Raw genomic sequence first — 27713 nt, 5'->3', positions numbered from 1 at the left:
TCTCTCTCTCTCTCTCTCTCTCTCTCTCTCTCTCTCTCTCTCTCTCTCTCTCTCTCTCTCTTCTCTCTCTCTCTACAGAACGGTTGCTATGGTGTCCTCACTGAGCTCTATACCTCTTCAATGATGCTTTCCGTGCTGAGGATTCTTTTCGTACACATGCAGACAAATCCTGCGTGTGTGTGTGTGTGTGTGTGTGTGTGTGTGTGTGTGTGTGTGTGTGTGTGTGTGTGTGTGTGTGTGTGTGTGTGTGTGTGTGTGTGTGTGTGTGTGTGTGTGTGTGTGTAACTAAACCGAATATAACTCTCCTGCGATGAAATAAGGTCTTCTGATGAGAGAGATAACAAAAAAAAAAAAAGAGAGAAAAAAGAAAGAAAAAGCCGAGCAAGAGGATTGAAATGGACAAGTGATGAGAAGATAATGGTCCCCAACCCATGTCAACCCAGGTCGATTGTTTTCACTTAAAGAACCGGGTCACTCCTGCAACATGGATTTTGAGTCGGGGTTGCATGAAATTCGATGAGCCTTGTTTGTGAGACAGGGATGGATTTCCTTGGTTACTAGTCAAATCAAGCTTTTAGTCTGACCACACGTACACAACGGAGTTGAAAGAGGTTAGGGATCTTAATAAGGTTAGAGCAAATGCGCTGTCTTAGCTTTATGTTCTCTCTTTATTGACGGTAGAGACCCATCCAGCCTCTCCCAGAGTAACTAAATCCAGCACAACTCTTACGCTAATTAAAATCGCTTGGCGGCAAAAAAGAATACATAAATAAATAAATAAAATAAAATAAAACAAGAAAAGAATGTAGAAATGAAATACGGAGAATATTGGAAATAAGTGGAAGACGTGATGAGAAGGAAACGAATTTAGGGCCAAAATCTCGTCACATATTTCACTTCTTGTATCTTTTCACTTTCCTAAATTGGCTAATATTCCTAATCTGAGAGAGGTTTGGTAAGTTTTTCTGCCCATAGACGACAACGGACATGCCCTCAGTATAAAGTAGACGCAGTGAAATCCGAGGCGACGTTTTGTCTCTGACTGTACCCGACGCAGTGGCATGAGAGTCGAAGTGCTGTCCCTGCCTGTACCCAACCCGACATACTAAACTCACCTTGTGTCCTCTCAGTGCCGGTGGCAAGGACCCATCCAGCCTCTGCCAGGTCACAGTCGGCTCCGGATTGCCCTGCGCCACACACTCTAAGGTCACGTTTGAGCCGCGCAGGACACGTAGCTCCGAAGACGGTAAGGGACGTACTGAAGGAGGGTAGAGCACGTCCAAGGTATGCCTCAGCTGCACGGGAGGCTCCAGATCGTACAGACATAGATAGGTGCCTGCATCTCTGGGTCTGGCGTGCGATATAATCAGACGGGACCCCTGTAAGGTCACTCTTCGATCTCTGGTCACCTTCTCCCGACCCACCGCTACCAGTTTCTCCTTACCACCCTGACCTGGGATCTTCTTGAGGATGAGTTTGTGGTCGCCGGCTGTGCAGAGGAGAAGGGGTGGAAGTTAGGCTGGATTAGGTTAGGTTAGGTAAAGTGTTGTGGAAGGTTAGGATAGAAAAGATTAGGTTAGGTTAGGCTAGGTGGGTAGGTTAAGTTAGGTTAGTTATATGGTTAGGTTAGTTTCCGAGTGGTAGGAGGTTAGGTTTGGTTAGGTTCAGTAGTGGTGGAAGTTGGTAAGGGACAGGTTATGTAAGGGAGTGAAGAGAGGTGGTTAGGTCACGGTATGTGGTGATAAATGATTAGGTTAGGTTCGGTTAAAAGGGTGGAGGAAAGGAAGGAAAAAAAAAAAAAGATTAGGTCTGATTAGATAGTTGTGGGGAAAGACGGGCAGGTTACGTTAAATGAGGCTAGGTGCTGCTTGAAAGTGGCATTTTTCTTTCTTCCTAGCTGCCGTGGTGCTAGAGAGGAATTTAAGTGATAACAGTGCTGTAACTGGTGTGGAGCTGCAAGATTATACAAACATCGCTCAATCCCCTTCCTATCCAATGAAAGGAAGATGGTGAACTACAAGAGAGGGGCAGCCTCAGCCTGCAGTCCGCTGGGTTCAAGTTCAGATGAGCCTAGGGTTGCAGCCACTACTACTACTACTACTGCTACTGCTGCTGCTACTACTACTACTACTACTTGCTACCGTCTGAGTAGTTAATTTAGGAAGGACCTGTCGGATTGAAGGGTTTAAAATCAATCTTTACTATTCCAATGACCTGCAATCTCCCATAAGTCAAGTAAAATAGCTGGGAGGTAACAAGAATAAAAACAAAGTGTCATCGTGCTGAAGGTGTTAATAATGTAAACATTTAGAAACTGTAAGGCATGGATTACTCTCTCTCTCTCTCTCTCTCTCTCTCTCTCTCTCTCTCTCTCTCTCGCAACTGAGGGCTTCTAAATACTCCTTAATTATGCAGAAAAGATTTACACGCTAATCCATAAATAAAATCCCGCTGCAATCTAGCTCAACCTAAGAGCAATTGCAGGTAACTAGTGGGATAAAAAAAAACTTAATAAACCTCCGATCTGCATTTACCATTAGTCAAGCAGCTCAAATATATATAAAAACTGAGGCGTAAATGAGACAGTTTATTTGCTGTGTGTGTGTGTGTGTGTGTGTGTGTGTGTGTGTGTGTCCATCTATCTACCTATCTATCAATCTATTTATTTATCTCTCTATCTATCCATCATCACGTACCATCATCGGCATCACAGGGTATTACAACAGATTCGCCCATCCTGACGGTGAAGGTCTGTGGTCTAGCCAGGAAGGACGGAGGGGGAGCGGCGTCCCCCTGGTCCTCGTCCCCCTCGTAGTCGTAGTAAGCCGCTCCCTCCTCCTCCTCCCCCTCCACTCCCACCTCCCAGCCTGCGCCCCGCCGACCCACATCACCACCTGTAGAGAAAAAACATGATTTTTTTTTATAATGTTACAGTGATAAAAACGGTAGAAAAAAATGATACCATAATTATAAAAAGATATTATGAAAATGATGAAACGGCAAAAATTACGATAAAATTATAAAAACATAAAAACAAGAGAATTAAAAAAATGACAGACAATAACATGTAATAAACATGATAAATATTATAAAAATTGTGGAACAAATGAAAATGTTCAGAATACTTAAAACACCAGAATGATAAAAATAAATAAAAAACGAGAAATGAACAGCAACAGCCAATCCCACATCTCCCCTTTCGACATGCTGGGGCCCAAGGTCAGGCATTCCAGTTGTACCAGATATTCCCCTCAGAGAACCAAATATAGCCGAAAAACGCCAGAAACTTTTCCGTTCAGGAAGAACAACATTTTTTTTTTTTTAGCTATTAGGCCAGTCATGGCATGTCGTGCCTTTTTCAAGCTGTCATAAAAACTGCCTTCCAGTGGTGTCAATCACTTTCCCAAAAAGGGGCTAAATGCATTCGAAAAATGACAAAAATGCAACTTGCTCGCTTAAACACGTTCCATATTTGTGGTGTGAAAGCCTATTTCTTATATTTATTATGACTTTTCTGCTCCTGACATCACCATGGGCCATGTTATCAAAACTGAGTGTACCCAGGTGTAGGCCACCCTTTAATCTATTACTACAAATGTTAAAACACTTATGAGGACATAAAATTATTGCACTACATCCCATTGTATGTAACAACGAGGTAGAAAGAGCAAAATTTCTTATTTTCTATCGAGTATCAATAGTCAATACCTGGGGGCCGTGCCTTTCCCATCTCGGTCTCATGTTTAATAATATGGCCCTGGGGTTGTACTAAATATGCATGCCATCTCAGTACAGTAGTACACTTCGTCTACCTTCAACTTGGCGGAGATTTTCGTCCTTTTGCAACTTATTTCCCGCAGATCAGAGGCAGTAGTTAATAAGTTCGGCAGCCCTTTCATACCATTTCTTTGTGACTATACAGCATAATATTCTGGTGTTGATATCATGTTACAGCTCAGTAATCAAGACACAGAGATGGCAATTTTAAGCCAGTTTAAAGCAGACAAAATATAAGCACTGAACATCTCAGTTTTGCACCTTACCATAAAAAATCAGTACCTTTTTAAGTCATTTTCAGAACGACTCCTATAACACCAAATTCTGTTAATATTTCGTACTGCCCTTTACAACACCATACCAGTATTATTCCACCATATTCTGAACTGTTACTTACAATACCAAATACCTGCAAACACCGTGCTTATTTCCCGTTTTAATGCTATTTCTTACAGTGCTAAATGTGAAAACTAAATATCCTAGTTTTCTTAGCATTTGTCCTGATAACAAGAAAAAAAATATCTTACTAAAAATGAGCGACCTAGGTGCAATAATCCTGTACTCTAACTTAGCCTAAAATTACAGTCTCTCAGTCTTGAAATATGAGATCCAGCAATAGACTAACACTCGAACAAAGTGCTAGTCATGAGAAAGTACTACGGAAGAAAATGTAGACCCATACCACCGCCTTTTCCAGCTACCAAACTTAGTGACATAAGCTACAACAGGGCGAAAATCTAGGCTAAGTTAAGGTGAAAGACGTATAGGTTTGTTCTATTACTTAGTTTACAGTACCAATTAACCCTTCCAGTACCGCAACGTCCTATCTACTTCACCCTTACTATCACTGCATGACCTTATTCAGCTTGAGGGAGATGCTAAGGTAGTGAAGGAGTGAGGAACAATCATTATTAACCTAGTCCAGACCCCGAGACTATTTTATTTGGCTTAAGAAAATTTCAGAAAGAATAATGGTTTTATATTCATCTCTCTCTCTCTCTCTCTCTCTCTCTCTCTCTCTCTCTCTCTCTCTCTCTCTCTCTCACTTCACTGGGGACAAATAGCTCGATTACTTTTCATGCAAATTTGCTAGACGCCCCTGTGTATGTATGTATGTATGTGAATATGTAAGTGTGTGTGTGTGTGTGTGTGTGTGTGTGTGTGTGTGTGTGTGTGAGTCAACGCGCCTGCTTGTTTATGAGTCTGTGCTAGTGTGTCAGTTTGATGACTATTTAAAGCGTGTACGAATGAATGTGTGTGCGTGTGTAGGCGTACTGGTGTGCGTCTGAGTGTACACCAGCTTACATAACTCTCATCAAATGCTGCACTCAAACTTAACATTTGTGACGGAGCTCCCAATTACAGGCAAAACGACGCAGATGCTGTTTTAATATTTTTTTTTTTTCACAGTTCTAAATACAATAAAACACAACATTTTTCAAACATAGTCCTAAATGAGGCAGAGTTTGCTTTGTTGCAGAGATTTAATATAGTGTTTTTTTCGTTGTTTGTCTTGGTGATTAAATCCTGTAGGTGAAATGATGGATTTATTTTTTTATTAGCTGGATATTTCGTGCCGTCTGACATTATTTTTTTTATTACTGTTATTATTATCATTATTATTATTATTATTGTTGTTGTTGTTGCTGTTATTCTTATTATTTTTATCACTACTGCCACTACCGCTACTACTACTACTACTAGTATTACAACTACAACTGCTTCTACTATTGCTACTGCTATTACTACTACAATGACTTTTATTATTATTATCATCATCATCATTATTATTATTATTATTATTATTATTATTATTATTATTATTACTATTATTACTATTATTATTATTATTATTACTATCATTATTATTATAATTATTATAATTATTATTATTATTATGTCTAGGAATATGTCGAAATCTAGGGGTTAATGAAGGATGTAAACCCACATAACATAACTATTTCATAAAGTCTCCAATAAACTGAATAAAATCGTAACAATTCCTAAGCAATGAGATCAATTGCAGGTCTGGGTCTTCTCTAATGACGGAGAGTGACAGCCAGGACTTACGCAACCTCATGCTGGAGAAGTACAGATGGGGAAGGGGTGTCACAAGTAAGAACTGGATACCGTATGTGATAGGAGAGGTGTGTGTGTGTGTGTGTGTGTGTGTGTGTGTGTGTGTGTGTGTGTGTGTGTGTGAGAGAGAGAGAGAGAGAGAGAGAGAGAGAGAGAGAGAGAGAGAGAATCTTTATACTGTATGTTACCAGCAAAAATAACACGTAGCGAATTTCTACAAGCAAATGAAAGGACACACTACCGCTAAACAGGTCTTCCTCGGCCTTCATTTTAAACACAAGAGGCGGGCACACGTAAATAACAAGAAGAATGAGTTACTATGACAACTCCTGCATTTGGTCTTTAATACGAAGAAGCAGAACATAAAAGATTTCATTCTCTGACAGGATTAATATTTCTCTGTTCCGTCACTCATCACTCGTTCTACTAAGCCAATAATCTCACTGCAAGATCACTCAGCTCGAAACTCAGCTCAAGACATTATCATTCGGCTCACTATATCACCATCCAGCTCACTATAGCACCATTCGGCTCATTATAGCACCATTCAGCTCACTACAGCACCACCCAGCTCACCACTGCATCATTCAGCTCACTACATCACCACTCAGCTCACTACAGCATCCTCCAGCACACTAAAGCACCACCCAGCTCACCACTGCATCATTCAGCTCTACATCACCACTCAGCTCACTACAGCACCCTCCAGCTCACTACAGCACCCTCTAGCTTATTATAGCACCATCATTATAGCACCATCAAGCTCATTATAGCACCATCCAGCTCATCCAGCTCACTACGCCGCCATTTAGCTCCCTACATCATCCAGCTCACAACAGCACTACCAGCTCACTGCAGCACCATCCAGCTTACTATAGCACCATGCAGCTCATTACAGCACCATCCAGCTCATAATAGCATCATCCAGCTCATTATAGCACCATCGAGCTCACTACAGCACCATCCAGCTCACTACAGCACCATCCAGCTCACCATAGCACCATCCAGCTCACCACAACATCCTTCGGCACACCACACCACTCAGCTCACCACAACACCACTCAGATCACCACAACACCACTCAGCTCATCACAGCACCACTTAGCTCACCACAGCACCATTTAGCTCACCGCAGCACCACTCAGCTCACCACAGCACCACTCAGCTCACAACAGGAAGGATAAAACAACCATCCTATGAAACTTTGATTACACAATTTACAATCTGATGAGGAGCTGCTTGTTGTGTGTGTGTGTGTGTGTGTGTGTGTGTGTGTGTGGAGAGAGAGAGAGAGAGAGAGAGAGAGAGAGAGTTACTGTTGCTGCTGTTACCGTTGTTGTGTTGTTGTTGTTGTTGCAACAGCTTTTGCTGCACCTTTTAATATAATTTGTATCGTGGTTAACCCCTCAATCCCATGTCGTGTTTTTGATAATGTGATCCAGTTGTACGAACAGAATTAATATGAAGCACTCTATTACTTTGAAGAGGGTAATGAAGACAGTTTTTGGCCCCTCCGCAAGAATGAAACAGAGGTGTAGGACAGTGTGTTAAAATGGTTAACAATATTCTTTTTACTTTACCTTGGCTTAAAATTTTCATCTCTTCGCCTTGACTGTCGAGTTGTTGCAATAATTTAACATTTCAGTATGTTTCTAGTTAGGAAGAAATGGTATAGAAAGGATGTAGAGTATCATGTTTTTCTGCCACTGGGCTATGTGAAAATCTGCAAAATGACGAAAATCTGGCCAAATAAGGTGAAGAAAAACTCCCTGATAATATTTTTTGGTTTCAACCATATGTTTTTATTCAGCATGGAGAGACATGGGCCTGTATGCTTGTCGGTTAAGGAAGCTCCCTAACACCCTTTCCTAAGTGATTTATTTTGCTTACTACACCTTACTGTCAAATTCTGTATAAGTCTAACAACGCCACACTATACACAAACAACGTACAAAAGGGTATTAACCAGCCATATCCAAAAATAAATCGCTAAGGAAATGGTGCTAGGTAGCCTTCAGTAACACTTTCAGTACAAGAGGCATTTACTAACCAACATAAAATCGTCTGGAGGCAGTGAGCCTAATTTGACAGATGATATAAGGTAAGGTGCGTCGTTTCCTTATAATGGTGGTAAATAATGAAAGTGGAGCATGTGCGTGAAATTACATCTCTCTCTCTCTCTCTCTCTCTCTCTCTCTCTCTCTCTCTTTCTCATCGATTCTCAGTATCTTCCTTGATAACTCCCCCACGCCTCCTTTCTCTCTCTCTCTCTCTCTCTCTCTCTCTCTCTCTCCTTTCATCTGGCTGGTAAGAAAGCTAGTGTATTGAGGAAAAGGTCTGACGATAGAAAGAATAAAATAATACTAGATGGCATCGCAGTGAGACTAACTATTTCAGGGCAAAGCAAAATTTCTGCTTTATTCTTGCTCCCATAGGCCGATTTTATTAATTTCATGGATCATCTCTCGTTGTGAAGAGGTTAGTGAAGGATGTACTCGTATCTAACCCACCTTCCATTTTTAAGTAATATCTCTTAAGAACTCTCGACGATATTGCACACTAAAAGGAAGATTTCTGGGTGTGAAAGAGTTAGTACGGGATATACCTGACCTCTCCTGTCCTAAAAGTCTCTCTTTATGATACAATCGTCGGGAGATAATAATAATAATAATAATAATAATAATAATAATAATAACTTTGATACGAAAGGCAGGAAAACAGTGCAAAACATGTTCTCCCCTTTCAGTCTGACTAACTCTTGGGGTTTCTAATCTAGTGAGCCCTTTTAATCCAGTACGTATTTATTTTAGTTTATCCTTCCTATTTCCACTCGATTTTATTCAATTTACACTTTTCGATCTGACGGTGGTAGATATTGCCCTCATTACCATTCTTGACGAGGGGGCTTTCTTAAAATGAACAAAATCATCTGGCAGCATCAAGAATAATCTACATATAGGCTATACGTCATTAGACTGCAGGGGGTAAAGCAGGACCTCACAAATAAAAGGAGTTAGAATCAATAACTAGGAACCCTTTCAGTGCGACAGATAACTCTCTAAACAGATTACAATCGTCTGGAGGTGTCAGAGTTGTATACTTCACAAGAGGAATAATTTCAGACAGAGCAGTGGTTGGCTATAGTCTGTGTGTCAACTTGCCAATAGAAATCGTGGTATACGGATCGACTTCACAGTACTACTATACCCATTTTGCTCTACCTTGACCTAAAATTAGAATATAATGAGAGTCGTCAAAAATTGATATGAAAATGAGATAAAACGTAGCAGTGTCTGTTTCTGCCGTAGAATTACGTGAAATTGTTTGTAAAAGGACGAAAATCTGGGCTATGTTAAAGTGAAAAGCATACCCACGAAACTACAACCACTGAAGTGGCATACATGTCTTCACAACAAGAGGAATTCATATATTTCATTGCATACATGTCTTAACAACTGTTGTAACTGTTCCTGTTGTTGCTGTTATTGTTGTTGTTGCCTCATGCTCACCTGGACATGAACCCAGTGGACTGCAGGCAGAAGTTACCCATTTCCTGCAGTCCACCATCTTTCTTTCTGGGAAGAAGAAGGGAGCTGAGGGACACTTGCATAATCTGCCAAGTTATAGTGGTGTCACTGCGTGAAGGCGTCCCTCTCCAGAACCTTCATAACGGTAGTAATTACAGCGTAGTGATCAGCATGTCTTCACAACAAGGGTAATTACAAACAGTACTCTGGTATACCTGCAGTGTTCAGAGCAAAGTAAAGTATAAGTTATTTCACAACAAAAATGATAACAATGAGCGCAATGGCATACTATACATGTCGCAGTGCTGGTAATTTCAGTTCGTTATCGTGCTGCAGCAGAATGACATTAACAAAAAAATAAATCTAATAAATTCAATAATGCCAGTAAAATTGTTTCAGCACGAGCAGAATGGCAGGTAGAACACATTTGCCATTTCCATGTCCAACCCCGTCAGTGCGAGGACTTTTATTTTAACCTTACTAACGCCAGATCATATGATACAATTTAGAGGTAGGGTCACAAAGAGTCTCAGGTCCGTATTCTCGTCGGGTTAGGAAGCTCCCTAACACCTTTTCCTAAGCGATTTATTTTGCTCATTATACGTTGCTTTACTCTTCTGTTATTCTTAAATCATTTTAATATCGCCATACTCAACAGAAGCAATGTTCAAAAGGATATTAACGGGCAGGATCCAAAAATACATCGCCGAAGAAAAGGTGCTAGGGAACTCCTTTATCCGCCGAGATTATGAGTCTCAGGATGATCAAATCAGTGTTAATGTGTCTTCTTCATTTCATTCTTCCTTCCGCCATATAACAGATGAAACGCGATATTACTTCCTTTGGCACTCAACTGGCACATATAGGGGGACAGCAATATCAGGATCACTCTTTATAATGGAATAAACACAAAATTCAATTAGTCAAAAATTAATAATGAAAGTGAGAGTAAACATCATCACCACCACCATCATAATCACCACCACCAACAACACCATCATCATCACTTTCATCCTGACCATTTCCCAACTCAAAAGTAAACAAAAAAATAAGAATACAGTATACACCACCAACATCATCATCATCATCATCATCATCATCATCATCATCATCACTGTCATCATGAGACCTTTTCCCCAACTCAAATACACATAATCATCATCAACATCATCATCATCATCATCATTCTGAGACCTATTTCCCCAACTCAAATACACATCATCATCATCATCATCATCATCACTCTCACGAACTTTTTCTCACCTACGGATGGGGTAAGGGTGCATGTATGAGAATCTATAACTGCGTGTCTTGGTGTTCACTTACCACTTAATAATGCTAAAAAAAAAAAAAAAAAAAAAAAAGGTGGTTGATTGCAAAGGGGGCCCGGATCGTTCTATCAGGTAAACAAGGCAAGAGGAAGGTGTGTGCTTCGGAAACCCATTATAAACACTGAGATGGAGGGAAAAAGCAGGCGAGGGGTAAATTGGTTTCATTAACGCAAGGAGTAGAGAGAGAGAGAGAGAGAGAGAGAGAGAGAGAGAGAGAAACTGTCTGGGGATGGCAATAGGGTAAGCAAAAGGTCAGGGTAAAAGCTATTCTAGAGAACGGGTAGTGCAGTGGTTAGCTCATCCAACTCGCAACGGGAAGGACCCGAGTTTAGTTTCGTAGCTGGCCAGACTGTTATGCACAATCTGTTTTCTCGCTTATCCCTGTTCACCCAGCACTACAATTGGGGCGTAGCAAGTAAAATTAATATTCATGTTCTAGGGGATGACTGGGACTCAGCAATATCGGACTGTGTAGCTTTAGGACCCTCGTACAGTCAATGAAGACAAATAGTAGCTTCTCCTCCTCCTCCTCCTTCTTCTTCTTCTTCGTCATCCCTATCATCATCATCATCACCATCATCATCATCATCATCATCATCATCATCATCATCATCTTTTTCTTCTCCTTCTTCTTCTTCGTCATCCCTATCATCATCATCATCAACACCATCATCATCATCATCATCATCATCTTTTTCTTTTTCTTCTTCTTCTTCTACTTTTTCTTCGTCTTCCATTTCTTCTTCTTCGTCTTCCATTTCTTCTTCTTCTTCCTTAATCACAACAAACATTCTCGTCAGTAGCAATCTTCAACCTTTTCACTACAAGGGCGTCTTTTTTTGTGCTTCTCCAACTTCTACCAAACTACTGCATTTAGGGTAGACGAGACTCTTGGAACTACAGGGGTTAAATACGGACTCCATAAGATTATCCCTTTCACTAATAGAGGTCTTGTCGAGGCGGCACTGAGTTGTCTAGAGGCAGCAAGCAGAGTTTAAACAAGATAAAAGAAAATCATCCTCTTTAACTCTGAATACGTATTTTTGTGTTGTTCCCGTAACCTCCAGACGATTTTATTCAGCTTAGGGGAAACGTCGTGCAGTGATGGGTTAGTGAAGGCTATACCTAACCCCTCAGGTCGAAAAGCCTATCTTAAAGTTGCTAAAGTTGTCCGGAAATGCAACCATAAACTGAATAAAAATCGTAGTGAAAGGAAATAACCATTTTTCCCCGATGACATATTTTACAACCGAGTGCGCATAGAGGGGTGGAGTAGTCTTTTACCCGGTGTGTGTGTGTGTGTGTGTGTGTGTGTGTGTGTGTGTGTGTGTGTGTGTGTGTGTGTGTGTGTGTGTGTGTGTGTGTGTGTGTGCGTTCTGTTTTTCTGTCTGTCTGTAAACAGTTGAACAGTTTTGATGCAGTTTTTAACTAAACCAGGTGGAAGGGTCGAGGGTCACCCTAGGAGGCACCCTTTTTTTTTTTCCCCAGTATGTCAAACGTCAAGGTTATACTTACTGGAAGAATTGAAGCTGTGGAAAGGATAAAGAAAATTCAAGTTTTAAAAGAATCAATCAAAGGTCAAGGTCACTAAACAAGGTGAAAGGTTTGACTTTATAACTCCAAGTGTTTTTATATTCGATGTGGACTTAACTTAGTGGACTAGTTGTGGGCTAGGCTGCCAGGCAAGGATATAGGGATTCAGTTTTGAGGATAATACCGGTAGCTAGAGAGTCAATATAACAGGGCAAAGTCAATAATAACAGTTCTGATATGAGTGGGATCTAGCTTAATGGAAGGGTTGTGGGTTACACAAGGATGAAGCACTTCGATTTTCAAGACAATCATGCCAAGAACATGGTCACAGGGCAAAGTCTAGTGTTCAACCCTTAGACCGAATGTAGAGCGGCGATGTTGCACTCTGCTTATTCTTGCTCATTTTGTTGCTGCTACCCTCAGACTAAAATCAGATTAGGATAGACTATTTTCGTTTTTAATTGACAGGGTTTGATACAGCCTTACTGAATCCCGTATAAATAAAGCGTTTGGTGGCAGCAGGCAGAAACTAGAATAAATAAATAAATAAACAGATAAATAAAATAACAGAATAAAGGCGCTATCGTACTGAAAGGATTAGCATAGGAAAACATTGGTAATTACAATATTGCATGGCGCCTTGCACCTTACATCATGTGCGTGGGAGGGAAAAATGCCATGTCCAATTCTGCAAGGTAAAAACTATATAGCTAATTAAATGGCGCCGCCTGTTCCAGTGGAAATGAAGAAGTTGATTGGTGAATTATTCGGCCATGGATTTGCTTAGCTGGGGGTCGAAAGCTAGTCTCTCTCTCTCTCTCTCTCTCTCTCTCTCTCTCTCTCTCTCTCTCTCTCTCGTTGTGAAATAGATACGGTAAAGAGTCTCCCTTAACTACTTCATTAACTAGAATTTTTTGTTGCTAATACGTGACGACTTCTTTTTTTCAGCATAAGATCTCTGCTTCCTAATCCACCTTTCCTACCAAACTTCCTACCACCCCACCACACTCTTACCACACCACCCTATGTCCTACCACACCACTATACTTGCCATCGCACCACTACACTTCCCAATTCACCATCACACTTCCTGCCAAAGCACCACTCTCCTACCACACCACTTCTCTATCACACCACCACTCTTCCCACCACACCACCCCACTATTACCACACAACTTCACTACCACACCACTTATCTACCTCACTACCACACTTCCCATTACACCACCACACTTCTACCACACCACCACACTTCCCACTACACCACCACACTTCTACGACACCACCACACTTCCCATTACACCACCACACTTCTACCACACCACCTCACATCACCGACCAACCACACCAATTACATCTACACTTACCAAACTGCTACAGAATTATAGATGTTCAGTAGAGAGCAGCAAGACTATATTAATATCACAGGCGCCACAGCCCAAGCGCGAACCCGCACACCAGATGCAATGCTATGGATCTTAAAGAGTGCCTGCGAATACGTCTGGGTTCTGGGAAATAAATTCTCTCTCTCTCTCTCTCTCTCTCTCTCTCTCTCTCTCTCTCTCTCATACGTTTGCACTGAGGGACTTAAATGAGACCTCTCTCTCTCTCTCTCTCTCTCTCTCTCTCTCTCTCATATGTTTGCGCTGAGGGACTTAAATGTGACCTCTCTCTCTCTCTCTCTCTCTCTCTCATACGTTTGCGCTGAGGGACTTAAATGTGACCTCTCTCTCTCTCTCTCTCTCTCTCTCTCTCTCTCTCTAACTCTCTCTCAGAAGAACGCAAGAAATAGACATAAATAACATAATTCCTACAAAGAGAACATCGTGAGGCCACAATCGAAAAGTGTGTAAAAATGAAAAAAGTTACAAGGAATGGCAGACTTCCAGTACGACTAACAGTGTCACTAATGCAATCACTTAGCCGAGGAAATTGTGTGTACTCTCAAACACAAATTTCCTCAACTATTTTTACTATTCCACTGCGTCTGCTTAGGGTATGTCTATCCTTTTTTGTTTTGTATATCTTTTTGTCTGAGACTTTATCTAAAACCAATCATCCTTGGACAGAGAAACGTATCAGGCTCATTCAGCTTTGTAATATTAGTCATCGAAGAAAAGTGAGAAGTAGAGAAAATGGATTGTTGGGCGAACTATCTGTCTCCGGTTTTACCTAAAGTATTCAAAAGATTAAAGGATGTCTGATGATCCTGTAAATAATATTGGGATACGAATAACATGACTTAATCCTGTAGAGATATCTGTACGTAAAACACACACACACACACACACACACACACACACTATCCCAAATTTTATGAATTCCTTGAGCCAGTGTCTTTTATATATTATTCTTACTACCACCAGACGATTTAACTATGCTTGGGAGAGTTCTCCCCTCCCCTTCCATAGCAGATGGGTTAATGAAGGCTGTATCAAACCCCTTCTTTGTGGAACATGTAGACGTAAGGATAGGGACAGATGGCACGATGCTCTTAGCCGCGGTATTCACGTTCACAATTCAGAGCTTTAAGTATTGTGCAGGTTCTTCACTCACAATCCAAGGACAGCGTACAAGGCCACTGCATCATCCAGGTTACCACAGTTACATCCCCTCTGTGTCACTCGAAGTGGATGGACATGTGAGTCGATTGGCTACAGCTGCCCGCACCAGGAATTTGAACCCTGACGCTATCGGACTGGCGATTTTGTAGCTACCGTTTCTAACCACTCGGCCACGTATCCTAGTCTTAACTGAACCGTCTGGGAATCGGAATCATAAAATATATATTACATTCTCATGCTCGCGGGGTAACATAAGAAAAGGGTACTTCATATCAGTCTAGAGGTCTTATTCCAGGTGTCAGATAAGGCTTCGAAGTACTGTACCTTTTATGTAGTTGTTTATTTTGTACATAATACCTTAGCTTTCTCTCGCAGGCCTTCTATATCGTCTTAAATATTGCCACAGTTTGCATCAGTACTGCAGAGGAGGATACTAAGGTGTAATGTGCAGAATAAATCGCTAAGGAAGAGGGTTTAAGTAATTTCCAAAACCACGAAGTTTTAATACCCTAGATAACTCACAGAAAATATCGCTTCCAAAGTCATTAGTTTCCAGCTGAGAGTCGACTCCGATGACCAGGCTCTCCAGCTGACCTTCACTGAGTAGGAAAAAATAATTAAACCAATAAATCAGGAGTCTCCAGAGCTGCCAGCGGAACATAAAACGATCCCCGGGTATTCAAAAGTTCGACAGCAAGTTTAATTGGGCCTTTTGAACGGCATACAAAATTAGCGGGGAAATTAGGCGGCCGGGTTCCAATAATATTTAACCGCAGACATCAGAGAGGGGGGAAAATAGAGCGCTTGCTCAGGGACATTAGCTCCTTCAGTTCGTAGACGTGTTTATGGTTTTACATTCCTGCTGATTCCAGGTGACTTGATTCGGGTTTAGAGATTTTGTCGAACTGAATGGGTTACATAGGGGCTTTACATAAATCTCTTCCCTCCCCAGGTTGACTAAAATCGCCTGGTAGCGGTAAGAATAAACTAATATGAACGTCACCCTGATTCAAGAAGTCAGCTCTTTCAATTCAGTGAGGTAGCTACTCTTATATTCTAAGCTGGCTGCCTCCTGATGGCTTGATTCAGGCTAGCAAAGACTTTTCGTATTAAAGGTGTTAATGACGGCTACATTAAACCCTTCTAATCTTCCCTAGGTTCAAGAAAATCGTCTGAAGGTAATCATATAAAAAAAGGTAATCGGAGTGAGGTATATCGAGGAAACCAATCATGCAAGTTGGTATGATATTACAGTACTGTCCGAATTCAGAAACTCGATCAATTGCCTGTTGTGTGGTGGTTAGAACCGCCCAGTCGGAGTGACGGCCTTGCGTAAGTTCGATCCCAAAGAGGGCAATTTTATAGCCAAATGCCACCAAGGGAAGTAGACTGGTCGTCTGCCCAGAAATCTTCTGGACTACGGTAGCTTACCCTTAGACCCCAACACCTCGATAGGGTTCATATAGGACTGGTTACTATATTAGCTACCTTTTATACCTCTTGCTTATTTTATGATTTGCTTTCTTAGTCTATGTTCATCAAATATTCCACCATTTCTACTCTCACTGTCCTTTTTCGGCATATCTTTTTATTTTGAGAGAGGCCTGATGACTCCATGATATGATGCGTCAAGGATGGAAGTAGTGTATATGCCTTAAGTGTGAAGTTATACCCAGTGGAACAATAAAGGAATATATGCTCTTCAGTGGACTCAGTATATGATTATCACCACCACCAGTCCTTCAATACAATGACGCCTTTTTTTCTAGTGCTATGGCTGTTTCCTGATGATCAACCCTTCACTCCAATGATGTCTTTTACACCAGCGACTCGTGACGTGAGAAGGGGTTGTTTTTATCAGCGTGAGAGAGAGAGAGAGAGAGAGAGAGAGAGAGAGAGAGAGAGAGAGAGAGAGAGAGAGAGAGAGAGAGAGAGAGAGAGAGAGGGGGGGGGGGACAGAGAGGAGGAGGAAGGAAGACCAAGCTGATAGGAGGAGGAAGGAAGACCAAGCTGATATCCTCTATGCAGGTACTTTGGCTACTTTTGCGCTCCTTCAGCGATAGGCAACTTCATTAGTAACATCTTGGCATTATAATTAAGGGAGGAAGGGAGGGGGGGACCTATAAAAGGTCAAGTGCCCTAACAAAACAATGACCCTCTCACCCTTCACATTATCCCTACCATCATCACCCACCCCATCAATCATCCCTTTCATCATCACCCGTCCTGTCCATCATCCCTTCCATCACCACCCATCCGTCCAGAAATTTCCCCTACCACTCTCGCCAGCAGTTAGCATAAATTAAGCTGGTACACAAAATAATCTAATATAATCCACCAGCAATGCGGCCCGTGATTGCCGGTACAACAAAATGAAAATAATTAGCTGTTTCTTTTATCTTTTCATTTATAAACATGTACAGTCTGGGTTAAAAGCTTCCGCACTATTCCACCGCGTCTGCTTCTCACTTGGGGCATGTCCGGCACTTTCCTCCCTGACGCATGATATCAAAGAGAAACATTTTTGGCAAGGGAGACATACCAAGCCTCTCTCAGCTTAAGAATATTTGGCTATCAGAGGAGAGGGAGTAGCAGAATGAGTGAAATATGAAAATTCTCGATAAGATGAGAACTTTTTTTTTGTTCAATTCTTGTTATTTCCAGACGATTTTATTCAGCTTGAGAGACTTCTCGAGCTGGAGGGGTTAGAAATAGGCTTCATTAACTGGGTCACCACCTGGATGCGTTAGCAAGTTAGAAGAGGAGGAGGAGGAGGAGGAGGAGGAGGAGGAGGAGGAGGAAGAAGAAGACGAAGAAACAGAAGAGAAGAAGAAGAAACTGTAAACAGACGATACCGTAGTTAAGAGGGTATGCGAACTTTTTCCCCTAACTGTACCAGTCCTGCTCAATATCCCCCTCTCATATTTAATACAGATTGCAGCAAACAATCCTGATTCCAATTCCCGCGCTATGTAGTGTAATTACTCGTGCTGCAGGTGGATGGTCAGCTTTCATTTCAGCACAGGAACAGCAGGAACACAGAAGGGCATTCAGAGAGTACAACACCCTCACCCCACAACTGGTCTAAAGGCCCAGCATTTGACTTTGCCCTGTGACCCTGATCTTCTGTCGACTATTCACCAATCGAGTTACTTCATTCTTGTCTGACCCTCAACACTTTTGTCAAATTTGGCCCTAATCGGAGGAAAACTGTCAGACTTACGCTTGACCTCTGGCTTTTACCGTTAAATTACAGTTCTCAAAATTGAATATTTTCACTTTTGGCTGACCTTCAATCATTGCACCAGGTCTGGCTCAAGTCGAAGAAAATTGAGTTATGGATTGCAACATCTGTACCCTTCCTGTGAATCTAACCCTTGACCTTAATTTATTATTCTTAAAATCCAGAAACGCTTCCACCAAATTTGTCCAGATCGGTTAAAAACTGTTTAAGTTGACCTTGTCATGCCACCTTGGCCTTTGAACTAGTGTTATAAAAACAACATATCGCCTCCTTGCCTGATCATCAACACTTCCACCAAGTTTGGCTCAAATCAATTCAAAACTGAAGAATGAAGAGAGAACCTGTTGTTTTACACAGGAAAAATCATCAGAGAAATTACCAATAACTTTTACCTGGTCGTGGTGTAGTGGTATGCTGCCTGGCTCTCACATGAGAGTCCTGGGTTCGATTCCCGGCATATTGGTAATTTCTCTGATGCTGATCAATTCAAAACTGTTGTAATTTTGTTCACACAGTCACATTCGGGTCGAACTCTGACCTTATCCTGCGACCTTGCCCTTTAACTGCTTGTCCTGAGTATCATATCCCTTTGTCCTTGGCTTATCCCCAATCATTCCACCACATCTGGTCTAAATAGGATCAAAACTGTGTAAGGTTATCTTGTTATGTGGCTCTGGCGTTGACCTTACAGTGCAGCCATGACGTGACTGATTATTCTCAAATTCGAATTGCTTAATCCTGACCCTACCTTGAACCCTTCCAGCAAGATACACACAGATCACGGAGCGAACTTTGATTTTGCCCTGTGACATTGCCCTTTGAGTGATTGTTCTCTAAATCGAATCCCTTCTAGCCTTGCATTCAGTATTTCCACAAGGATTGGTGTAAACCAGACAGGAACTGTTTAAGTTGACCTTGCTAGGTGACCTTGACCTTTCACTTGTTATTCTCGAAAACAATAGATCAGTCCCTGGTTGACCCGCAACCCTTCCTCCAAGTTTGGTTAAGATTCGACTAAAGCTCTTTGAATTATACTCTTCACACACACACACACACACACACACACACACACACACACACACACACACACACACACGCACAAGCACACACAATCTGAGCACAACATTTCACCCTCCGCCGTACGTGTGAGCGAATCTAAATAAAAAAAATACGTCGTGGAAGTGGAAAGAATAATTACGATTACTTGTTTTTTACTTATTTTGCAATTGCTGGACGAGAAATTTTTTGGTGAAAGGGCCAATGGAGACTGCAGCCAACCCATTTACTACCATTTTTCTATCTGTTTATCTATTTACCTATCGCCAGTCTATCTGTTTATCTATTGTCAGACGCCCTAATCCCGTAAGTGGTGGCCACAGACATATCGTCCCCACGTCGCCCTGTCCTCTGCCTTGTGACTGCCTTTCCTCCAACTCATACCCCCCCCCCTCATATATCTCTCTATTCTAGCCCTCCATCTCATCCTTGGCCTCCCCCTCCACCTCACTCAGATACACTCTTCTAGTCAGTCCCTCTTTCTCCATCCTCCCCACATGCCCAAACCACGTAAAAGTATTATTCTTACCACTTTCAGTTACATGCAAATTAAGTAAAATCGTCCTGAGGTAGGCTTGGCAGAACAAACTATACAACACCAATTTACCGAAGCTGCTGTTCCCTTCACTACGATGACTCCTTTCTATATTTTACTCACGTTACCACCAGACGACTTCATTCAGGTTCGAAGAGACTTTCTAAGATATAGCCTTCATTAACTCCTTCAGTACAAGAGCTCTTTCTTAAGCTAAATAAATCGTCTGGCAGTAGCAGCACTTGAACAGAAACCTCTTTATCGTATATATATATATATATATATATATATATATATATATATATATATATATATATATATATATATATATATATATATATATATATCCTACTCGTATATGTTACACAATATCCTATGCCCTCTGGCCCAGATTTTCGTCCTTTTGTAGATTATTTCAAGTACCTGAGTGGCAGAAAAAGACAATGTTATTGCTCTACATCCTTTCCATAGCATTTCTTTGTGACTGGCATTATATTAAGTGTTGATCTATTGCTACAGCTGAGCACTGAGGATGGACAGATGGCAATTTTAGGCCAAGTTAAAGTAAAAGGAGTCCCCATCAGTACAATGACATACCGTAGTTCTTTGAAGCTACTACATCCAGACGATTTTACTTAATTTAGGTGAGACTTTTTCTAACTGAAGAGAGTGGCTGCAGCCTTCAAAAGCCCCTTTACAGCAAGCTGGTGCTGGACATGAACGCCTTCCACTGGGAGCACCTAACTGACGTGGCGGGGAGCTGCCCGGTCATAAAAACGTCCCATAATTCCCTCCCTTTCCCCAAAGTGAATGGTGGACAGTGGAACAAAAGCAGCTTCAGCCTACAGTCCACCGGATTCATGTTCAAATGAGCCTGGGGTTGCAACTATTACTACGACTGCTGTACTACCACCACCACCACTACTACTACTACTACTACAACTACTACTACTGCTGCTACTACTGCTACTATTATTTCTACTACTATAGGATGCTATCTCCCTTAGACTTAATAAAACCGTCTGCTGATGGTCTGATGAAAACTAGCTACGTTATGGGTTTCAAGGGATTAAATGTATATGGGTATCTATAATTAAACCCATTTAAAGTCCACACGCTTCCAGCACAATGGCAATCCATGAATACATAATTTTCACGGACCTGAAAAACAAATTAAAAAGTAAAAATACAGATATATACTGTATCAAAAAAAAAAAAAAATAGCACCTACGGTTTTAAATGCAGAACATACTCGTACAGTATAAACGCAAAAAGTATAACAACAAAACTAGGTCTATACATAGGAGGGTGGGGTACAACAAAATATTTAATCATTATCGTGACTATTTTGCCTGCCTAAAGATGGGGTAAGGCAGGATCTAGAAACAAGGAAAGAAAAGGTAAGAAGGTGGGTGACATTTCAATGATGCGAGCCCCCGATACTTCGCCTAACCATCTACAAGTTTTATTTTATTGGTCTTTCTATGTACATGTGTACGTATACAAATAACAAAACATTTATTTATTTATTTATTTATTCATTTTTATACATGCTCCTACTAGAGTAACCACGTTGACTATAAAGCTAAACGTCAACATTTCGGTTCTCAGATACTTGTGTGCCATATCCATCCAATTTCCTCTAGGGATTCCACGCCTCTGTCCGCCTTCAAACTCATAAATACCCATTCTGGTGCTGGAGAGGGACACCTTCACGTGGCGGCACCGATTTAACTGGGTGGCTCCATTAACCGGTTATACAAACGTCCCACACTTCCCTCCATATCTTCCCCAAAGAGGATGGCGAACAGTAGGAGGTGGACAACTTCAGCCTGCAGTCCACTGGGTTCACATTTCAGATGAACCTGGGGCTACAGTCACCACCACCACTACTACAATTTCTACTACTACAACTACTACTACTACTACTACTTCTATTACCACCATTACTACTACTACCACAACCATACCTACATGCCGATACCATCTGTGCGCAGTCAATCTTTCATCAGACTTCTTTACTCCATATTTTTTCGCTAATCCTATTGAGTCTCATCCTATCCGCTTCATGCACTCCACACACATCCTCATCAACCTCATTCTATCATTCTTTATTCTATATTTTTTCCCGCCATCCCAGTCCAACAATAATGTCAATTCGGGTACTTCCACTCCTTCATGCCATTATCTTGCCTTTCCCATACTGAGACTTCGGTGTCGTGTTAAGAACTTCTCCAGATATATTTAAGCTTAACATAGACTCTCTCTCTCTCTCTCTCTCTCTCTCAGCTTGTCTTCGAACTGGAGGGGTTAGATAAGGCCTTCATTAACCCCTTCATAACTGGGGCTATGCTAAACAGAATAAAAGAGTTTGATTGCAGCACCAGCAGAGTATAACCAGACGTCATCAAAGTACAAGTTTAAATAAATACATCTTCATTATACCTGTCTTTATGTTGTGACAGGTGGGATTACTGAATATATTACCATCATTATTACCCTTTTCATCACACGACCATCACTATTACTTATGACAGCCATCATTATCATCTATATTATTATCATTCCTTCATCATTATTACTTATTACATACAGTCATAATTACTATTTATATCACAACATTGGCATCATCATTATTAATTATTATATTCCCATAATCATAAAATCTTACCATTTTCATTATCATCATCATTGTCACTTATTCCATTCTCACAGCCATAATTATCTACCAGGAAATAGTTACATTATCATCATCATTACTACTTATTACTAACGAGGTACCATTACATTAATTACATTTCTATCATCAATATTTCACACCTACATACTAATAATTCCAAACACCGATATTTCCCAGATACATTCTTGCACCATAAATACTTCTCATCACCAACATTTCTCGTCATCAGTATTTGCCATCACTAATACTTCTCATCAGTATCGTCCACCAACAATATTTCTCATCATCAGTCCTTCCCATCATCGATATTACTCGTCATTTAATATTTCTCACCATCGATATTCCTCGTTATCATTTCCTTTCTCCAATATTCCCCGCCACCAATATTTCTCGTCTGCAGTATTCCTCACCAACAATATTTCTCATCAATATTTTCCACCACCAGATATTTCCCGTAACCAAATATTTCCCACCAGCAATATTTCCTCTCCATCGTTACCATCTTTTACTCTAATATTCCTTATACTCTCTGTCTCATCATTTCCAGCCCATGTCATTTTAACAAGAGTTTTATATCGCCGTAATAGCTTTCTGCCCCACTTTCATCCCCCCCCGCCGCCCCTCTCTCTCTCTCACTCTCTCTCTCTCTCTCTCTCTCTCTCTCTCTCTCTCTCTCTCTCTCTCTCTCTCCACCTTATTTTTTTCCTATTCGTTCGCAAAATATCGTGCAACATCACATTTTGCTCTCTCTCTCTCTCTCTCTCTCTCTCTCTCTCTCTCTCTCTCTCTCTCATCTCTTTTCTCATTCCACAATAACTTGACCATCTCATTTGGCAACTACCCATCACATTCCACATCAATTACACCCTCTGCATATGCATCCCATCCCTGCTCAAACAACTATACACATCTACTAACACAATTCCACAATCCCTCCACTCTTGCACACCACACTACACACCTACCAACCCCGTTCCACAACTGCTCCATCCCTGCTAACCACACTACACACCTACCAACCCCATTCCACAACCTTTCCATCCCCTGCTACACACTACACACCTACCAACCCATTCCACAAATCTTCCACCCCTGCTAACCACACTACACACCTACCAACCCTATTCTACAACTGCTCCACCCCTGCGAACCACACTACACACCTACCAACCCCATTCCACAACACTTCCACCCCTCTTAACCAAACTACACACCTACAAATCCCATTCCACAACTGCTCCACCCCTGTTAACCACACTACACACCTACCAACCCCATTGCACCGCTCCTCCACCCCCATTAACCACACTACACAGCTACCAACCCTATTCTACAACTGCTCCACCCCTGCTAACCACACTACACACCTACCAACCTCATTCCACAACCCCTCCATCCCCTGCACACTCCACTCTGTAAATTCTTCTTATTCCATTTCACTCTCATTTCAAACTCATCTTCTCACTCGCACTTTCACCCTTTGCAGACATCATCCTATATTTTCCTTTTGTAAATCCCTTCTCTATTTACCCATTCACAGTTGAGAGAGAGAGAGAGAGAGAGAGAGAGAGAGAGAGAGAGAGAGAGAAAAAACAGGGAATATTCTCTCTCTCTCTCTCTCTCCCACACACACACACACACACACCAATCCCTCCCCCCCCCACACCCATCCCTGTCCCCCACCCATCCCCACACACACGCACACTTACCCAAATCCAATCTCTATTTTACTTAAGCCAGGCCGCTAGACTCGAGATAAACCCACGCTCAACACGCCGTCGGTTCTAGGTTTTAGTGTGAACCCTGATATACACGCCACATTATACCTGATAGAAATTACGCTTAACGACGCAAAAAGAAAACCTAACGCCTTCCCTCCACCCTGAATAGAATTACACTAAATACCGCCCCAGAAACGATAATGGTGCATGAATATCAGCAGTTTTTTCTATAAAGTATTTGCTCCTCTTGCCCACAGGTTCTTATCCCATTACCCAGAATGCAGGCCCAAGGTCCCTAACTCATGGGATTTTTTTTTTTTCTTTTTCGACCCATTTCATTCCCGTGACGTCATTTTCGTTATATTCATTCTACGAAATAGACGATTTAATACAGGCTCTCATCCCACTACCAGGAATGTAAGTAAAATATCCGTAGCTCTTGGGATTTGGTTTTGGTTTTTCCTTTTTATTTATTTAATCTTTTTCAGTCCCCTCATGTTTCGGTTTAGTTTTACTCTCTCTTCACGAAACAAACTATTTTATATACGTTCCTATCCCATTACCCAGAATGTAGTCTCAAGGCACCTAACTTATGAGAGTTGTTTTAGTTTTTCATTTTTTACTTCTTTTAATCCCGTGACGTCATTTTCGCTTTCTTCTCGCTACGAAATGAGTTAATACAGTATATGGGAGACCTCCTGCAGCGATGGCATAAATGAAGGTTATATATACAGCCCAAATCGAAACCTTTCCCCAAGCTGAATAAAACTGTCTGATGGAAGAATAATTGAATAAATTAAATAAATAAATAAATAAAGACGTCATGAGTCTGAAAATGATTTTTTTTTTTTTCACTGCTTGCTCACATTTATAAGGAAATCTGTTGGCCACACCTTACCGGTTAAGAATCTGTTAATATATGTCTGAGACTGGAAAATGAGAGAGAGAGAGAGAGAGAGAGAGAGAGAGAGAGAGAGAGAGAGGGGCTACTTAACCCAATTTTTCCGGGAGGGCTATCTCGAGCACGGAACATTTATCCTGGGGTGGGGGTAATGAAAGGGATTAGGCCTACAGGTCGCATTCGAACTGGCATTAGATATTCAGTAACATATTTCCCTTTTTCATTCAGCATATTACACCCCAATTCTATAGCTCTTTCACCTTAACTTGGCCCAGATTTTTGTCCCTTGGCAGCTAATTTCACGTAGCTTCATTGCCTCAGCCAAGGTTATGATTTACCCCGCGTTGGTTTGTTTGTCAGTTTGTCTGGTAGAAGGATTACTCAAAAAATTACGAAAAGATTTAAATGAAATTTTGTGGAATGGTGGGCCATTAGTCATTGAACATATGAATAAATTTTGGACCGGGTCCGGATCGGATCTGGAGTATCCCGCACAATATCTCCAAAAGTTCTCAAAGAATTTCGGTGAAATTTTGTGGGAAGGAGCACCAAGGACCAACAAAGAATTAATAAAATTTTGGGACAGATCCAGATCAGGATCCAGATCCCACATCCACGGATCCGGACCCGGGATTACTTAAAATGTTATGAACAGATTTTGATGAAATTTTGTGGAAAAGCGTGGGCCATGGGCCAAGGAAGAAATGATTAAATTTGGGGGAGGATCCGCATCCGGATCCGGATCCTTTTTAATGGCAATGGCATTGGCGGAGGTCTGCCCTCTCTGAGAGCTTTCTAGTATCGGATTAAGACACTGCTATGGCTTGACATTCAAGCTCACTTCTTCATGACTAGTATCATATTCTGGTGCTAATCTGTTGCTAGAACTGAACAATGAAGACGGAAATATAGCAATTTTAGGCCATATCAGAGTAAAACGGGTGTAGGCTAGTATGCTACCGACACAGTCAATGTAATTACTAAAGCGATATAAAGATAAACAGGGGAATGTGAAGGTGCAATATGTAAAATAAGGTGCAATAAGTAAAATAAGGTGCAATATGTAAAATAAGGTGCAATAAGTAAAATAAGGTGCAATATGTAAAATAAGGTGCAATATATAAAATAAGGTGCAATATGTAAAATAAGGTGTATGTAAAAAATGTGTAATACGTAAAATAAGGTGCAATATGTAAAATAAGGTGCAATATGTAAAATAAAGTGCAATATGTAAAATAAGGTGCAATATGTAAGATATGGTGCAATATGTAAGATAAATCGCTAGGGAGGGGTTACTACAAAGCCTTGTATACCTTCTAGAATACGACCCTGAGATTCATCCTCAGACTGATGATGATGATGATGATGATGATGATGATAATGATGATGATGATGATGATGATAAGTTTCTAATCAGTCTTACTGGTGAACCTGTTTCCGGCATGTATGATTTACCTCATTTTATAAACGCTTACATGAATTTCAAATAAAACTCGTGAACAATTATATTTTCCTCTACGATATTGTTTAACTCATACGTTTACCATTCGGTATCAGTCACACTCCGCAGTATTTGGTTACTCACTGGATACACTCTTCATCTTGTCTCAGTCTAAACTTAATTTGGTTACAATGATGCACCTCAGACACAAGACTGAGAACCACGTTTATAAAATATCTGAGGTTTATTTCGATTTTTACATTACCCAGTGACTATCGAAATGCTGCTGTTGTTGTTGGTAGTGGTGGTGGTTTTTCTTTTCCTGTTGTTATTGTTGTTGTTGCTGTTGCGATAGGTCATCTGAACCCGAACTGCATGCTGAAATTGTTTTTCTGTGGTCCTCTATCCTGTTATTGAAGGACAGGGAGTTGAGGGGCGAAGGCGTACCTCTCCAGCACTACCATATCGAAACATTCAAAACCAGCAATAACCAGGATTGTTGTCCCTCACTGCCGGTACGAAAAGTCTGACAAAAATAACAAAAATGGAGCTTTCTTCCCGCTTTCCACAGCAACATCTTTGTAATTCACCGGGTCGGTCAAGATCACTTGATGGTCGTGATGATCAGCTTTGTGTGGGTGTGGGTGTGCTGTCGAAAATAGTCTCTAGCTAGTGTCCATTTCCAAGGGCGTATAGACTCTGGGCACAAACACGGTCTAGACAATTTTACTTTTAATTTTTGTCTGGTTGTGTAGTAGCAGTTACTATTGTTAATTATGTGAAGATCTACCTAAAAGAAACAATAAGAAGCTGATTCAAATTCTCAGCCCTTTTCCTGAAATGCTCACATGCTCGGTAAGTTAAATCTTATATTTTCAGGCAAATACTTTATACACTACCAACACGATACTGATATCACGTAACATGCACTAACTTAGCATAGTTTAGGTTACATCTAATTAACAGTTATGATTACAGCCGGAACAATGATATACACTTGTAGTTTGTAGATGGAACTTCAATAAGTGAATGGCCACTGCACACACACACACACACACACACACACACACACACACACGAGTTTGTTTACACCTTTCCTCACACAGTGTAAATAATACACCCGTACCTTTTAGAGTCCGATAACCCCAGCATTAAAATTATCCATTAGAGAAGGGAAATAATTCCAGTCTATAATGCTACGAGGTAGTACCAGTATGGGACAACCCTCACGTGGTGGCACCGATATAACTGGACGGCTCCATTACCCAGTTATACAAACGTCCCTCAGCTCCCTCTCAATCCCCCAAATTGAGGATTGTGGACC

The 27713-nt window shown here is 41.1% G+C and overlaps 1 protein-coding gene across 1 annotated transcript in view; it reads right to left on the bottom strand.

The window, feature by feature from the left end:
* LOC145409264 (lachesin-like) overlaps positions 1–27713 on the bottom strand; it is a 39617-nt gene that overhangs the window by 8591 nt on the left and 3313 nt on the right. The window contains exons 2-3 of the mRNA XM_080279745.1: positions 2697–2894; positions 1116–1489 (exon numbers count right to left, since the gene is read on the bottom strand). Coding sequence (XP_080135871.1) covers positions 1116–1489; positions 2697–2894 — 572 coding nt within the window. The remainder of the gene's footprint in view (positions 1–1115; positions 1490–2696; positions 2895–27713) is intronic.

Source organism: Coenobita brevimanus, chromosome 80 (assembly GCF_032717465.1).
Source record: "Coenobita brevimanus isolate Jiangsu-jjx chromosome 80, ASM3271746v2, whole genome shotgun sequence".
Lineage (NCBI taxonomy): Eukaryota > Metazoa > Arthropoda > Malacostraca > Decapoda > Coenobitidae > Coenobita > Coenobita brevimanus.
This window is presented reverse-complemented; position numbering and strand designations above follow the sequence as displayed.